At 37.9% G+C, this 15,638-nt stretch overlaps 1 protein-coding gene across 1 annotated transcript in view; it reads right to left on the bottom strand.

Annotated features, from left to right (window-relative positions):
* Positions 1-2,305: 2,305 nt before the first annotated feature.
* Grpr (gastrin releasing peptide receptor) overlaps positions 2,306-15,638 on the bottom strand; it is a 33,330-nt gene continuing 19,997 nt past the window's right edge. The window contains exons 2-3 of the mRNA XM_004635078.1: positions 4,615-4,966; positions 2,306-2,719 (exon numbers count right to left, since the gene is read on the bottom strand). Coding sequence (XP_004635135.1) covers positions 2,330-2,719; positions 4,615-4,966 — 742 coding nt within the window. The 3' untranslated portion in view covers positions 2,306-2,329. The remainder of the gene's footprint in view (positions 2,720-4,614; positions 4,967-15,638) is intronic.

Below are 15,638 nucleotides of genomic sequence, written 5' to 3'. Positions count from 1 at the left end.
AAGATTTGCCTAAGGACACACAGCTATTCGCAGAGCTCAGTCTTTTCACTCACTTTCCAGATACCAAGAAGGAGACATACGAATCTATGCCATAATGTTAACTCCAAGAGGCAAGAAGATGAGTCTTGCTCCCAAAATGTATATGGAAAGCAGGTGGATCAGAGAGATGTGTAAAACAGTACTCAGATTCTCTATACTAGAAATCTAGGTATTTAGAATGCTATGTATATGAGCAACTAATCAAGTATAGAATCATTTATAGTCAGAGTTTTAAAGGAAGCCAAGGGCAAAGTTGTGGAACAGTAGTTGAAAATAATAGGTAAGTGAAGTTGAAGAAGGATGAGTAGGAAGAGCAATCTTTGACTAATGAGAAGATTCAGCAGTATGTTCCCTCATGTTTCTTTTCTCTCAGATTCTAAAACATTGTAAGCTGGTCTGGGCTACACAGTGAATTCAAGGCCACCCTGCCACACATATCAAAAACCCTGTTTCAAAAGTCAAAACAAAACCAAAGAGACATAACTATAAACAAGGAGGAGACTCAAAAAATTTTAGTGATTTAATACTTGTCACTGTCTTCTTATTCTCATGAAGAAAAAATGAGTCCAGAGAAGGGAAATTGACAGCCAAAGTCATATAACCAGAGACACAGTTCGACCTCAAGAAATCTTGGTCCTTTCAGCTACACTGCCTTCTTGCTTTTCAGATTATGTGATGTAATTATGGACTAGGCAAGCAGGTGTCTGCAGAACATAAGAACAAGTGGAAAGGAGAAGTGAAGAGGCTTAGCTGCAGCTAATACACCTGTGAACACATCTTTACAACTGTTTTGGTCCTAACTCCGAAAGCTCCCCAGGCAGTGAGCATTTTTTTGATGGAGACAAAAATCTTTTCATCTGTGTCACATGGAAAAGAAAGATGATTGTTTCTCTTACCTACAGAGAGCAATTCTGAACTAAAATTGCCTCAGGATATAAGGGCTACATATTGAGGCACATTTGCAATATTTGGATTCATCTAAAAGTGACTCAAAAAGTTTGTGATCTGTCAGAATATGCCTATCTTTGAATCAAGAAAAATGTGAATTGGGGCTTCTATGGCAAGACAGGCTAATCATTGTAGAGCCAGTTTTACTCAGAAAACAGATTTCAGTCTGGTCTTTTTCTGCAGATAGGCTATTTCATAATTACTCTTTAAGTAGAAATAAATCTGTGCCTATTTTTAAATGGTTCTTAAAATGAAGCCCTTCTTATCCTTCTTACACATATTTAGCTAGAAGTACATGTTATTGAAATTGTGTCCATTTTCCCCCATAACCTTAGGGGAAGCATAGCATCAATGTAAACATGTTTCTATTTCCATTCAGAGGTGATTCCTTCTTTTGTATGTTAAAATCAGTGCATTAACAGAGTAGCCAAAGGTAGTCAAATCTAAATAAACACAAACCCTGTACACCAAGAATAAATACTAACATGTATGGATTTATAGATATTTGATGAATTGATTGCACAGTCAAGTTTTTTTTTTCTACAGGATTTTTCTTCTATGGTAAAATGGCACCATGATGATTAAAATTGAGTAACAGCGATCAGGTCTTTGAGGAATAAGAAGTTAAAGTGTGAGAAATCAGCTACAGCCACCCCTGGATCTTTATGCATGTGGTTATGTATTTGGTTGTATTTTTGCCTTGAAATTACATATTAAGTTGTTTCTCCTGCGTTCCCCAGTCACATCTTTTAAAAAATGAATGTTTAGAGATTTGTCTTACGTTGAACTGGCTTCAATTATTCTAACTTTGCAGAGTGCTTCTCATCTATGTGGCTCTTTCAAAGGGTTGACTTTTGTGGTGGGAATGTAAATGAATGTTGTTTCTTGGTTTATGTACTACAATATTCCTGAAAAGTATGTTGTCAGATTTTTAAAGTATTAGCATCTGCTTAAAGCAGTGATAAGGTGAGGTTGATCACAAAGTAGTCAATGCATGGTTTTTCTGTTGTACAAAGCTGGTCGTTCATATACAGTATCTATAACTTACTTGGTCAAACCTGTATACAATATGTGGGCTTGAAGCTTAAAATGATAATTCCCTATTTGGCCCCTTTTCTAAAAAAGGGAAGGTTTGTTTTCCATTAGAAGAAGCACTGACACGTCAAAAAGGAAATGGAAGCCTTAAAGCCTACTTTGAAACACAATAATGATCCCACTGGGCTGATTCCACCCACCCACCATGCACCAGCATAAATCTGGAGCCTTCAACAACAAACTCAAGGCTCATGGCTAGCCACAAAGTAAAAGAAGGAGCCTCCAGGGGCCAAGGTCAAAAGTTAATCTACACATACCCCTCATGACAGATGTTTCCATTGATGAGGCTGAAGGTAGCAACTGAAGGGTTGGTGCTCTTGAAAGAGGTCATACAGGTGGTACTTCTGCCAGTGCTGTGGGAGCGGTTCATCAGGCCAGGCCTGCAACAGAGGAGCTGGGTGTTGAACTGTTTCCTGAAACTCTTGCTCAGCAGATAGAGGGCAAAGGGATTCACACAGGAGTTGGTGAAGGCCAGGAGGCGCGCACAGATGCTGGTGACGAAGTGAAGCATGGAGGTGTCCACTTCAGAGTAGTGGTAAGAACGGTACAGGTAGATGATGTGGTTGGGGAGCCAGCAAAAAGCAAAGAGGGCCACAAACACCAGCACAGTCTTGGCCAGCCGCTTCCGGGATTCAATCTGAGGAGAGAAACCACATGGAGTCAGGGTAACCAGGGAACAGTGTGTGGCCAAGGGAGTTGAACATTCAGTCAGAGAAACAGAGAGGAGAAACATTCTCACACCGAGAACCATTAGGCAAACACAAGCTCACACACACAGCTGTAGAAAAATAATTCAGCAAGAAAGAGAGTCCAGGGGCCGGGGAGATGGCTCAGTAGAATAAGTGCTTCCCTGGCAAGTACAAGGGCCTGAGTCCAATCCCTGGTTCTGCCAAAAAAAAAAAAAAAAAAAAAAAAAGAAAAAGAAAAAGAAAGAAAGAAAGAGAAAGAGTGAATCCAAAAAATGGAAGAAAAGCAACAGAGACACACAGAAAGAAAAAAAGTCAGAAGCACACAGATGGATGAGCCAGGAAATGGCAAGCCACAAGGGAGAATAGAGTGGGAGCAAGCTGCTGAGACCAGATCTGTAAGCAAAGTTGATTACATGCTTGAGTGAGTTGCTCAATGAAATTCTAGCGTGAGCCCTCTTCCTCGGGAGACTAGGGTGCAGTTTATCAGTCATAGAACTTCATGCCTTTCTTTGCTCCTCAGTTAAATAATTTCTTCTTCCTTCTTATGCTGCAAACAGCAGCCAGTTTTGTTCTTCCTCACTGGCCAAGCCAAGGTAAATCCCTATTATTATTAATGTATAATCTCAATTTATTTCTGGACTGTACAAGAAAATTAGTCAAAGCGAGGTGAGCATTTTCCATTGTTCCCAATGCTTTCTTTGACCTCGAGGGGAAAAATTTCTCTCATTAAGGAATTTTGACATAACGTGAAAGGCTAAAGTCAGCAACTTCTGACATTGCCAGTCCTACGGATAACCCACTACTATTATGGACTACTAGATTATATTGAATTATTTTGCTGAATTCACACACCTACAATATTTAAATGGCAATGGAATACCCATCTCTACTAAAGCTAAACAAAGGGGATACAAAGGAAGGACCATTTTGTATCTGTATACACAAAATAGTTAGGCTAGATATACAGCTACTTTCTCTTAATTCAATGAGAAGAAAGATTTGTACTAATAGTATTTGGAGAGGATATCATGTCTGCATCTTGTACTATGAATAACCACTAAGAAGATAACAATATGCAATGTATTAATTATTGAAACTGTCTTGTTAATCGGCTTTGAAACTATCTCATTGCTATCTGTTTCTCAATAAAATTAATAAGAAAAAGGAATTTTGGGTGCAGTGCATTATTGTCATGGAGAGCTCTTTCAAGAAAAGAAAGTTTTGCTGACAACTGCCACTTTTCCTTGATAATTGAGACAAAACAAAAAAAAAAAACATGTTGAAAAAGGAGGACTCCAAAAGAGTCAGCTGTTCATCCTATTTTTCCATCATACATAATCACAAGATCTGCATCTTGGCTAAAGGCAAGAACTGACAAAGAAAAGAAATCCATAGTTCCCAGTTTCTGCCATTTGACCAGAAGAGGAAAATTATGAGGATCATAAAGGATAGGAAGGTTTAGCACACATGGAGGGCACTGTGCATGCTGCTAAGCATTGCATATGGTGTCTCCTGTAATCCTCTAGTCACCTTATAGTAAGAAAATTGAGGTACAAGAGACAGAGAATAAGTCATGTCTGGATTTGACCTCACAGCAGTGTTAGCCTTTCTTAAGCAATTTCCTTCTTTCTGTCTTCTTGCTCCCTCTGCCTTGTCTTGGTAACTCTCTAGCAAAACAATGTGTTTAGAATTTAAAGAAGCATCTGGTTGCACAGGTCCCACCTCCTTTCCTTGCAAAATCAAGCAACAGGGAAACCTAAGTTCTGTATTTTTCAGTGGAGACCAAAGGAAATGAAAGGGCCCAATTCCTCAAGGAGGAAATGAACCTATCTTAAGCACCCACCTGCTTCTTGACATGGATATTTCCTTCCACAGGAAGATTGTAAGCACTCTGGATCAGATTTTTGGCAATGAAGTAGTAGTAGACCGAGATGATTGACAGTGGGATGATGTAAAATACCAGAAAGGAAGCCATGGAGTGGATTTTTGGGTGCAACTCATTTGAATGTGGGTATGGGGCACAGCTAATGAAGGTCATGTTGGTGCTCTCCTCGTGGAAGGGATGGAGATCAGAAAACACAGCTTCTGGGATGGCCAGCAGCATGGAGACGACCCAGATCAAGGCGGCTTTGAGGCAGATCTTCATCAGGGCATGGGATGCCTGGATATCCATCGGCCGGACAATTGCTTTGTACCTGGAGCAGGAAAGAGGAAGTGTTCTTCAGAAGTTATCTAATATTAGGTATGCCCGGGCGAGAGTTGGAGGAAGGCAAGTTAGGCACCTGAGGCACAGTATTTAAGGAAGTGCTCACTCTCAGGCTCATGAACATGCTGACTCTGAATTTCCATGAGGGCCTCCTTAAATTCAGCATCCCAAGCTTCCTCCTGTCTCATCCTACCTGGGCTGTGAGGGGAGCCCTTTCTCCTTCCCCTTTCTCCACCAATAACGTTCTGTCCACATTCTTGTGCTTCCTTTCCTCTTTCACTTTTTTCTCAGTTTAGAGATGTTTTTAATTTTTTAAAGAATACAAAAATAGTAAAAAAAAAGAAAAAAAAAGCTTTAGAAGTGATGCAAAATTTCATTAAACAAAGTAATAGGAATTCAACAATGGTTGCTGGATTGCATGATATTGCCATTCAAATTAATTGTTTAGGTTACCAATAACATACAAACCTGAAAAATTGGTTAAAAAACACAAAATAACAAGAATAAAGTTATAAGAAATTAAAAAGAAGAAAAAATAAGAATAAAACAAAAAAATTAAGCATTAACTGCTCCTTTCTAAAGACCAACAGAAATTGGCATTACAGTTATCCAAACTGTCCTGCATATATGCATAAATACATCTTCATCAATTCTATCTTTTGACCTTTTCATCATTTCAATTGTTCCTTCCCATTGAATAAATTCTTTCCCTTTCACAGTATCTATTGATGTTTATAATTTTTCATTCTTTTTTAAATGATAAATAAAATTGTACATATTTATTGCATACAATATGATAATTAAAATTATATAGACATTATAAAATGGCTAGATTGAGCTAATTAACATATGCACTACCTCATATGCTTATCTTTTTTAATGGGACACTTAAAATCCATCCTCTCTTTCCACATGCCTAAGGCTAAAATTAGACCCGTGTCTATCACCATGCACTAAAGTCAAAATGAATCAAAGATGTAAATGTTGATACACTAAGTCTACTAAGTAGACACTTAGTCTACTGGAACAGAAAGTAGGTACAAATGTTGAAGATGTAAGGAAGGATAGGCAGACAGTTCATGAACAAAAACCGAACTGCACAGGAAATACTTCAAAGAATTAACAACTGGGATCTCATCCTTTCAATAAGATTCTGCATGTCAAAAGAAATCACCAACACAATAAATGGAAAACCTCCAAACTGGGAAAAAATTATAGCTGAAAGTCCCTAAGACAAAGGTCTTCTATCTAGAACATATAACTTTAAAAAAAAATCAGGCCCCTAAAATTCAAAGACCCAATAACAATTTGGTAATTAAGATGAATACATACTTCTCAGAAGAAGAAATACAAATGGCAAATAAATATATGAAAAGCTGTTTAACATCTTTGTGCATTTGAAGATGCAAATTAAAGCAACACTGAGATTATATCTCACCCCAAAAAGAAAGGCTATCATCAAGAAGACAACCAACAACAAATGCTAGAGGGGTTAGGGGAAAAGGAACCCTTCTCCAATACTGGTGGGAATGTAGACTGGCACAACCAATATGGAAATCAGTATGGAGATTCTTCAAAATAATAGGATTAGAGGTCTCATTCAACCCAACTATTCCCTCCTGGGTATTTTTCCAGAAGAACTGAAAATATCATATCACAATATATGTACACCCATATTTTAGCAGAGCAATTTGTCATAGCTACATCTTGGAAATCACCCAAGTGTTCATCAACTAAGGAGTGGATATAAATGATGTAGTATTGTTATGCAAGGGAGTTTTACTCAGTGATAAAAAAGGTAAACTTGAAAGTTTTACAGTTAAATGGATGCAACTAGAGACCATGCTCATAAGTGAAATAGAGTTCTACATACATGTGCAAACATTGTATTGTCTCCCTACTGTAAGAGTAAATAAAATCTGAAAGATACAATAGATATGCTGGCAGGAAAAGAAACTGTTCAAAGGGAAGGAACAACTGGGTTGAGCGAAAGGAGAAAAGAAAGAAAGAAAGGAAAAATAAATATATATGTAAATACATGCATAGCTTGGATAATTATACTCTTGATTTCTGCTGGTCTATTGAAAAAAGTGGTTAACATTTATTTTTTTCTCTCTTCTTTTTAGTTTTTTGGACCAATTTTGCATGCTTCTATCTGGTAGTCTGAACAACTAATTTGAAGACAATAATATGCAATATAACAATCATTGTTGAATTCGTATCTTTTTTAGTGAAATTGTGTATCATTTCTAATGTGTGGGGTTTTTTTTTTACTACTTTTTTATTCTCTTTTTAAAAATCCACCCTTTTAGTGACTTTTAAAAATACAATACGCTGTTATTAACCACAGCCACCTGTTTACAATTCACAATAGCTCAAGACTTTATGAATACTTCTTAGAGAAGTTTATGCTCCTTTTATTTTCCTTATTATATCAGAGAAGTAACAAAGAACATTGTTGTTCAAAAAAAAGACATAAAGACAAGGCACTTGGATTTTGTGGGGGTTTTTTGCAAATGATTCCTTTTGAATATTCAAATATAATTCGAAGAAATTTAAGTCATTGAATATATTTTAAATATGCCTCTTCTTTTTTTCAAAGGATACAGAACAAATGGCCCACTGGAAACACTATCCCCAGGAAGAGTCTGTAATTATCAAATTAATCTTTTCTTTGCCCTCCTACTCTCTTTATGCCTTATCTTCTCTTGAAGTGCACGTTTAGGTCCTTACTGGTTTGTGAGTTATTTGTGCCCTTATCTTGGTTTGATTATTCTGGGAAAAAGAGACAGACACAAAGTTAAAAGCATAAAAGGTCTATTGAAGAGTAATACCTGTGAAAAAATGTGGAAGGCAGCAGGCTTGGATAGAGGAAGCTCTAACCTTAATGCCAACCTGAAAAAGTCCATGCCAGTGAGTCTGATGAACCTTCTTGGTTTGCTTGGACTTAAACTTTCTAGATCTATCATTAGAAGTCCTGTCCTGCAAAACTATCAGTCCCAGCAAGCAGAATGAGGCACTGGTCATCCTCCACCAGGCCACTGGGAAGTGTGGGAGGATAGACTGCCTGGTATAGGCGTTCTATCTTAGGGCTAATGGCCACCCACCTGTCCTATCTCCTTGGTTCACTTCAAAAATAGTGTATTTTTTGTTATATAGATCTTGCTTTATCTTGGTCTTAAGCATCCAGCAGAAGAATATAAAATTGAGGTATAGAAAGTAAAGCCATATTAATATGCTGAGCTGTAAAAGGCTCAAGTCAACAACTTCTGACACTGCCAGTCCTACAGATAACCTACTACTATTATAGACTACTGGACTATATTGGATTACTCTGCTGAACTCATGTGCCTACAGTATATGAATGGCAATAGAATACACATCTCTGACAAAAGTAAAAAAAGGGGATATAAATGGACCTTTCTGTAGTGGAAATAAATATATATCTAGATCTATACATATATATCTGTATATACAAAATAGCATAAATATACAACTACTTTCTCTTAGTTCAATCAGAAGATTTTGAACTAATAGTGTTTAGACAATCTATCATGTCTGCATCTTGTACTAGGAACTACTACAAAGACAAGAATATGCAATGTATTAATTATTGTAACTGTCCTACTAACTTGTTTTGAAACTGTCTCATTGTTACTTCTTTCTCAATAAAATTATTAAAATACATATTTAAAAAAGAATAGTGTAACTTCTACTCCTGCCCAGTCTCGTCACTGGCAGGAACCACCTAAGAGATTATAGCCTTGGCTTTAGAGCTGAAATGGACCCCAAGAAAGGGCTGTTAGCTGGAGACTACCAACTTATCAGTTCCTCAGAGCGGGGCTAGGGTTGGAAGTCTCTTTTTCCAGAGTCATGCAGTATGTCTAGGGTGTCTGATATAACCCCTATCTCACCTAGACTAGTAGACCACACTCTTATCTCATGTGCACCTTCCTGGAGAACTGCAAGAAAATGGGCCTTTTGTGGGCAGTGTGTCTTTTTTCATCTTGGCATCCATGGGCACTGGGGTAGACACATATTCCACAAATGTTTGCTCAGTGGAATGTGGGCTGCTATAAAATAAAAGTTAATGTAGTTGGAGATAACTAAATGAAGCTGTTTGCTGCTGAAAAGGCTGTGTTTAGGCCGGGTTCTACTTAAGGTACTCTTAATGACTTTAGTGTGTTCCTGTACTCCCACTTATTTCCATGTTGATTAGACCACTCTCAGATACACCCTGACTGCTCACTTCTGGTGGGAAAAGGGAATGAGTCAGTAAAAAACAGCAAATTAAGAAAACTAAATCTGGCTTGTGTATTGGGTTCAGGGAGGCCTGTGGTCATCTAACTTTCTCTACAGGGAAACGGTATCTCTAATACAGGAGATTTTTGCTATAGACCAAGACACATTCTCCAAACATAGAAGTGATTATTTTTATTAGTATCTGTCTGATTTCTATCTAGATCTGTGTTCCCAACTCATGAAGAGAAGAAAAGGCTGTATGATTCACTGGACATCCCCCAAACCCAACATTCCAGAACAGTACCTCAGCCCTCATTCTGTGTGCTCAAGTTTGCTTTCACTTTAAACAATTACAAAAGAACATAAACGTTCCATTTCCTCTACATTGTTCTCTATTCGTTAGCCATTTCAAACTTTTTTATTCCTAACGTAGAATGTAGGTCAGACAAGGAATTTATTTTTTATTAGAAGTATGTGACCATCTTCAGCAAAAGCTACATATGACTGAAGACACTGTTAATACATTTATTAAAGATAAAATGGTAACTGGCTTCTCTCTGTGTGTTCTGACAGGTAACAATCATAAGTGCCACCAAGTCTCTGAATACAGGTGGTTCATTCTTGCAGAGTCAGAAACCAGAGTGAAGAGCTTACTATCATCCATCTCTGCCTGGAATCGCATGTGCCTAGATGCAAAATACCATGGGATCTATTGAGCTACTATGTCAAAGTCACCATTTGTAAAAGATACTATAAAATATTTTTTCTATAGTTTTTCCATTGAAAATCGTTGGATTCTAAATCTAATTAAGCCTCCAGATTTACGTACCAATTTTCAAGAAATATGAGGCTAGGAGTATCTATTAAATGATAGGCTACCTTGAACATGATATCAGCTCAATTCTGTGATAGAAAGTTCTACAACAATCATGACCCCATTTTTTCAATGAACACATGTCATAGAAAAGAAGAAAGCATAGTTACAGACAGGCCACAATGTGGAAGACATAAATCAATGCATTGTGTAGACTTCTTGTGGATGTTCATCCAAATCCAACCACAGAGTCATAGAAAGGTAGTTTTGAGACTACAGAAGAAAATCCAACATAGAGGCAATATTGGTGACATTGAGGAATCATTTTAATGTATTGCATGGAATAATGGCATTATAGTTATGTGTTTCTTGGGAGACTTTGTTGAATGAAGACATACCAAATATTTCAGTGGAATGATATATGTAGGATTTGGTTTAAAAGATTGCTATGAGACTGGGTATGGTGGTGCATGCCTGCAATCCCAGCACTTGAGAGGCTAAAAACAGGAGGATCACTATGATAAAATATCTGCAACATATCAAAGAAATGAAAGCAATCCTAGTCACTAAGCTCTTGTCTTGAACAAAGTAGGGAGTGATGACTACACTATCTTGTTCATGGTACAGACAAACCCAATATGTAGGCTTTATTATCTCCATTCTGGAGGTGAGAAATTGAAGTTTATGAGGTAGTGGAATCCACATTAAGTTTCAGACAAATGCTGTACACAGACTCCCACAGCTCTTTCAGAAGGAAATATGGGTAAATCTTATAAAGAGGGAGAGAAACAGACTGGACCTTTCTCAAATGCATATAGAACATACTGAATGTTTCCTGTATGTTTAATGGTTCCAGAGTATTTCAGCCTATTTCTTTTCTGGTTTAGACTGCTTTGCCTAATCTTTCAATTCAGGGAGAATGATTGAGTGGCTCCTGTTTTGAAATGATGACGGGTTGAACTGGAGTAGACACCCTGCCTAACCTGTTTAATAAATTGTCTGGTCAGCTATTTAAGAGTCTCACTTTTTCTTAAACATTTCACCAGAAAAGGAGAAAGAACATAGTCAAGGATTGATGCTGAATAATGAAAGATCTTGATGTCAAAGAATGAAGCTGAGATGATGCAGCTCTACGTCATCCAGAGGGTCCTGCTACAATAGAACTCCTGCTATAATACTGTAATTCTTTCATCCCCTTTTCCCTTGAGTTAGAGTGGATTCTGTTCTTTAACAATCAAAAAGCCTTATCTATAACAAGTACATGTGATTGCCATTTAACATTGTCACCAGATTTATTTCCATGATCCTTTCACATATATAATCACAACTTGCTGCCCCCTGAAAGAGTGATCAACAACTCTGAGCTGTACACAAGCGATACACAGTTTCTTAAATCTCCATCACTTCCTTGCTTACCTCCTTTCTTCATGCTCATGCTGTGTCGCCATTTGTCTGAATCAAATCCTTGTAAATTCCAGCCTAAGTATCATCTTGAGGAAACTTTTGCTAACCAATATAGGCCTTAAACATTCACATCCTGTCTACATTTTATGAGTATCAACTCTTCTTATTCTGTGTTTACTGTGCTGTTTTAAATTAATCATTTTCTAGCTTGCTATGGGTATGTCTTTTCTACCTGATGTTCCCCTAAGTTTTCAGAAGTCATAAACATATATATTATTCTCTTCTCTTTTTTTCTATTGTTCTGCATACCATTATTTAAAGTTGAGGCTCAGCAAATACTTTCTGATTAGTTGATTAATAATATATTACTTGAGGATGTGTCTCTTATTTCCAACATCTCACAAATGAGAGAGAGAGAGTGATACACTTTCACAGGTTTAGTAAGAGTTTTCCATCCAGGCATGTTGGCAAACACCTTTAATCTCAGCACTTGGGAGGTGGAAGCAGGAGGAACACCAGGAGTTCAAGGCCAGCCTGAGCTACATAGTGAGTTCAAAAGCCAGCCTGAACTGCTTAGAGAAACCCTGTCTCAAAAAAAGAAAGAATTATTTTTCCATAGACTGATAAATTCACTCCTCTGTTAATATGGGGCTCAAGACAGTTCTTTCTCACCTCTGAAAACATCTGTGGTTCATGAAGTAGCGGGCTTCCACACTCTGGATCAGGAACCTCTGCCCATAGCAAGCTGTATCTTTTATTTCAACATGGACAATTGATTTATTGTTATGGATTAAGCATTTCAGCCCTTACTTCTTCATAATTACCAATGCAAGTCTGCAGGAATTGTTGAGCAATAATATTTTTAAACTTCCATTCCAATTCAAATACATATTCCATGGAAAAGACTGAGACAAAGAAGAAAATTAAGTAAACAAAATGGTCTCAGAGTAACCGATATGTTGTCTGCATTTAAATTGGGATCCTACCTAATAAGATTGTGCAGAATTGTTTAACACTGGCTTTATTTTCCCCTGAGAGTAAAACCAAGAACTCCTCTGAAGAAATGTGAGTCAATTATTAGCAGGCTTGTAAGCTGACTATAACCCAGAGCAGCAGACTGTAATCTCCCTTTGAGCTAGTGTTCTGTAAATAGAGAATTTGCTGACCCTCTGTGTGCATCCAATGCTATCCATGAGGATATAACAGATTAAACTCATCCTTTTCTGTCTTTTCTAGGCTACAAGCTCCACTGCTATTCTCTACCCCTTTTTCATATCTTTTCCTTTAGGCTTTTACATAGGCTTGAGATCAGAGCAGAATCTCTGAAGAAATGGTGGAACAGAGGGAAGTGAAAGGGAAAGGAAAAGGAAGAAGAGAAAACATAAGTTGGAGAATAAAGAGAAGGAAACAAGGGAGAGAAGATGTGAAGCAAAGGGAGAGTAGGGAGAAGAAAGAACCCAAGGTCACTTCCCAACTGGGTTGTCAAAGAAGTATTCTTCAGCACAAAAACTCATTTGGACCTTGAAGAGCAAGCTAAGGCAAGAGCATTGTGTGGCTGGAGAGAGATAGGACACATAGAGGAAAGCACAACTCATTTTCTCTAAGAGTGCTTTAAGAATAAACAATGGATGGGCTGGGAGAGATAGCTCATGGCACAAGTGCCTGCCTGGCAAGCACAAGGTTAAGAGTTCAATTCCTGGTATAAGAAAAAAAAGAATAGATAGTGATCTATCCAAATAAGACTACCTTGATGAAACATAAACTTTCCATGCCAAAAGCATGCTTTCCAAGCCTGTGGGGAAGAACAGATATTAGCATCATATACCTAGCTGTTTGTAGAGTTGACACAGCTGCACCCCTTGTTTTCCTGCCCAGGGTTTGGTTGCAATGATTTATGAATGAGGGCAAGTATGCAATCATATGAAACTTGAAAATGTTGAAGAGCAAGGAACTGAGTTCATTACTTCTTCCCTTTTGCAAGAGTCTTAACCCCTATTGCAACAATCCTGAAAGATATCTTCTTTGCCATTTAAAAAATGGAAAAATGATCCAAAGAGCTCTTTTTTTTTAACATTTATTTATTTATTTTGTGTGTGTGTGTGTGTGTGTGTGTGTGTGTGTGTGTGTGGCCAGCTCAGCCCACCAGGGGGTGGGGCTGGCTGGCATGTGGTGCTGGGGGATTGAACCGCGGTCCCTGTGCTTTGCCGAGCTTGTTCCAAGTAGGTGCCTTAGACCACTGAGCCATCTCGCCAGCCCCCCAAAGAGCTCTTCATCAGGGTCCCATGAGGGCAAAAGTGTCAAGGGCCATGGGATTTATAGTGTGACCTTGATCAAACTTAACATCACCAATAGTAGGACAAATCAATATCGTGTACCTCCGATGCACTGTAATGGGAAGAATATACACGGCTTCAATGTAAACAGTTAGTCTGAGTCTAAACATGAAGAAGCAATTAGAAAAAGCCATTCTGGCATATTCCATGAGATAACTGGCTTGCACTCATAAAAATATTGCTATTTTTCAAAGAAAATGTAGAGTTATTATTTTACCTTGAAAAAGATAAAGGAGTTACAACAAATATAATACATAAGCCCTGAGTTGGTCTTTAATTTTTAGAAAGAAGTTGTAAAAGACATTTTGGGGACATTAGGAAAAATTGATTATACGCTACATATTAAATAATATTAAAGAATTCTTGTTAATTTCATTCAATGTGAGCATGACAGGGTTGTGCAGAACAGTGTCTTAGGAAATACTTAGGAGTGAAAAGGTCAGAGTGCTTGCACCTTGCTTTCCAAAGTTCATCAATACAAGACAACTAGGACAAAATTTAGGAAATAGTGCTTCTTGAATGTGAATGGCTTATATAAAATGTAGAATTTTTTAAAATGAGATAACAGCGATTCAAATAAAAATTCGAAATAATGTTACATGTTTTATTCCACTTTATTAAAAGTCAGTTCTTTGTCATAAGAAAAATTTGATTAAAATTATAATTCTCATGCAATTAAATATCATACCAAATTGACACCCACGGCAGGTACATAGCGTTTGTCTTCTCTGTTCTGTTCTTCCTGTTCTCTTGGGCTGGTAATTTTAATATTATCTCCAAACTGAGGCTTTGTTTTGTTTCAGAAGCAGTATTTTCAAGTCACTTGTCTATTTAGGGCAGTTAGCTTAATTGAATCTGGGTTATGCGCAAACACACATCAGTGTGCCAAGCCTGGCCAAGAACTGGGAGAACAGGAACAATAGGGTTCTCTAGATGGCAGTTCTTCATGGGGTGGGGCCTGAGCTCCTGCTGCCTGATCTGCACATGAAAGGAAATCCTCTGGCATAGATCAGCTGGGGAGGCAGGTCTCAAACTGGACCCTACTTTATTTACACATCTGTTTAATTCATTATTAATGTTTAATTCATCTTTATATCTAAACAAGAAGCAACAGGACCAAGAAGTAGATCATTCATGTGGAGTGTAATCATGCATTTTCTTTTTCTCATTTTCTTCAGAGACATTAGGAAACAGATCATATACTGGGATAGGATCGCCCCTGAATAAAATCCTCAAGTGACCAATTTGGGAGCTGCACTTTCCTCTCCATCATGGTCTCTTCCTATGGAAACCCACTCACTGTTTCCTTGAGAGTAACTTGGCCAGGGGAGAAGATCTCTGATTTGTTCTGTGGAAAGGACCAGAGTCAGGGTGACCACTTTCCTCTATGGAAAGTGCTGCCTCTCAGGAAGAAAAAAAGGCTGTTTCCCTATAAAGGGCAGCTGTTTTCCTCCTCCAGCAAGTAACTGACACATTTGTGGGTCAATGATGTGGGCAACCTGATTTGTACATATATGCTTTCTTCAAAGTCTCACTTGGCTACTGCCTTGTGGGAATTTCTTTCTTGCACACATTATAGAGGAATAGAACCACTCTGTTCCTGGGTGCCAATTAGTTTGGTTCTATTAACAACAGTAACCACCACCATCACAACAGTTAACATGTATGGGATATTTTACTAAGCACTGGGCAACTCTGCTTTGAGCTTTGTTGACATTATCACTTTTCACCCTCACCACAATCCTGTGTGGCAGGTATTAGCACTACTGCTCTTTTCCAGATGAGGTCATTGAGGCTAAATCACTTATGAGGTCATCTGCGCTAACCATTGGAGATATAGTTTGAGCTCATGAAGAATGTTCCCAAAG

This window comes from Octodon degus, unplaced genomic scaffold (genome assembly GCF_000260255.1).
Source record: "Octodon degus isolate 3935 unplaced genomic scaffold, OctDeg1.0 scaffold00069, whole genome shotgun sequence".
In the NCBI taxonomy this organism is placed as follows: domain Eukaryota; kingdom Metazoa; phylum Chordata; class Mammalia; order Rodentia; family Octodontidae; genus Octodon; species Octodon degus.
Note: the sequence above shows the minus strand (reverse complement) of the source record. Positions and strands in the feature narration are given on the sequence as shown.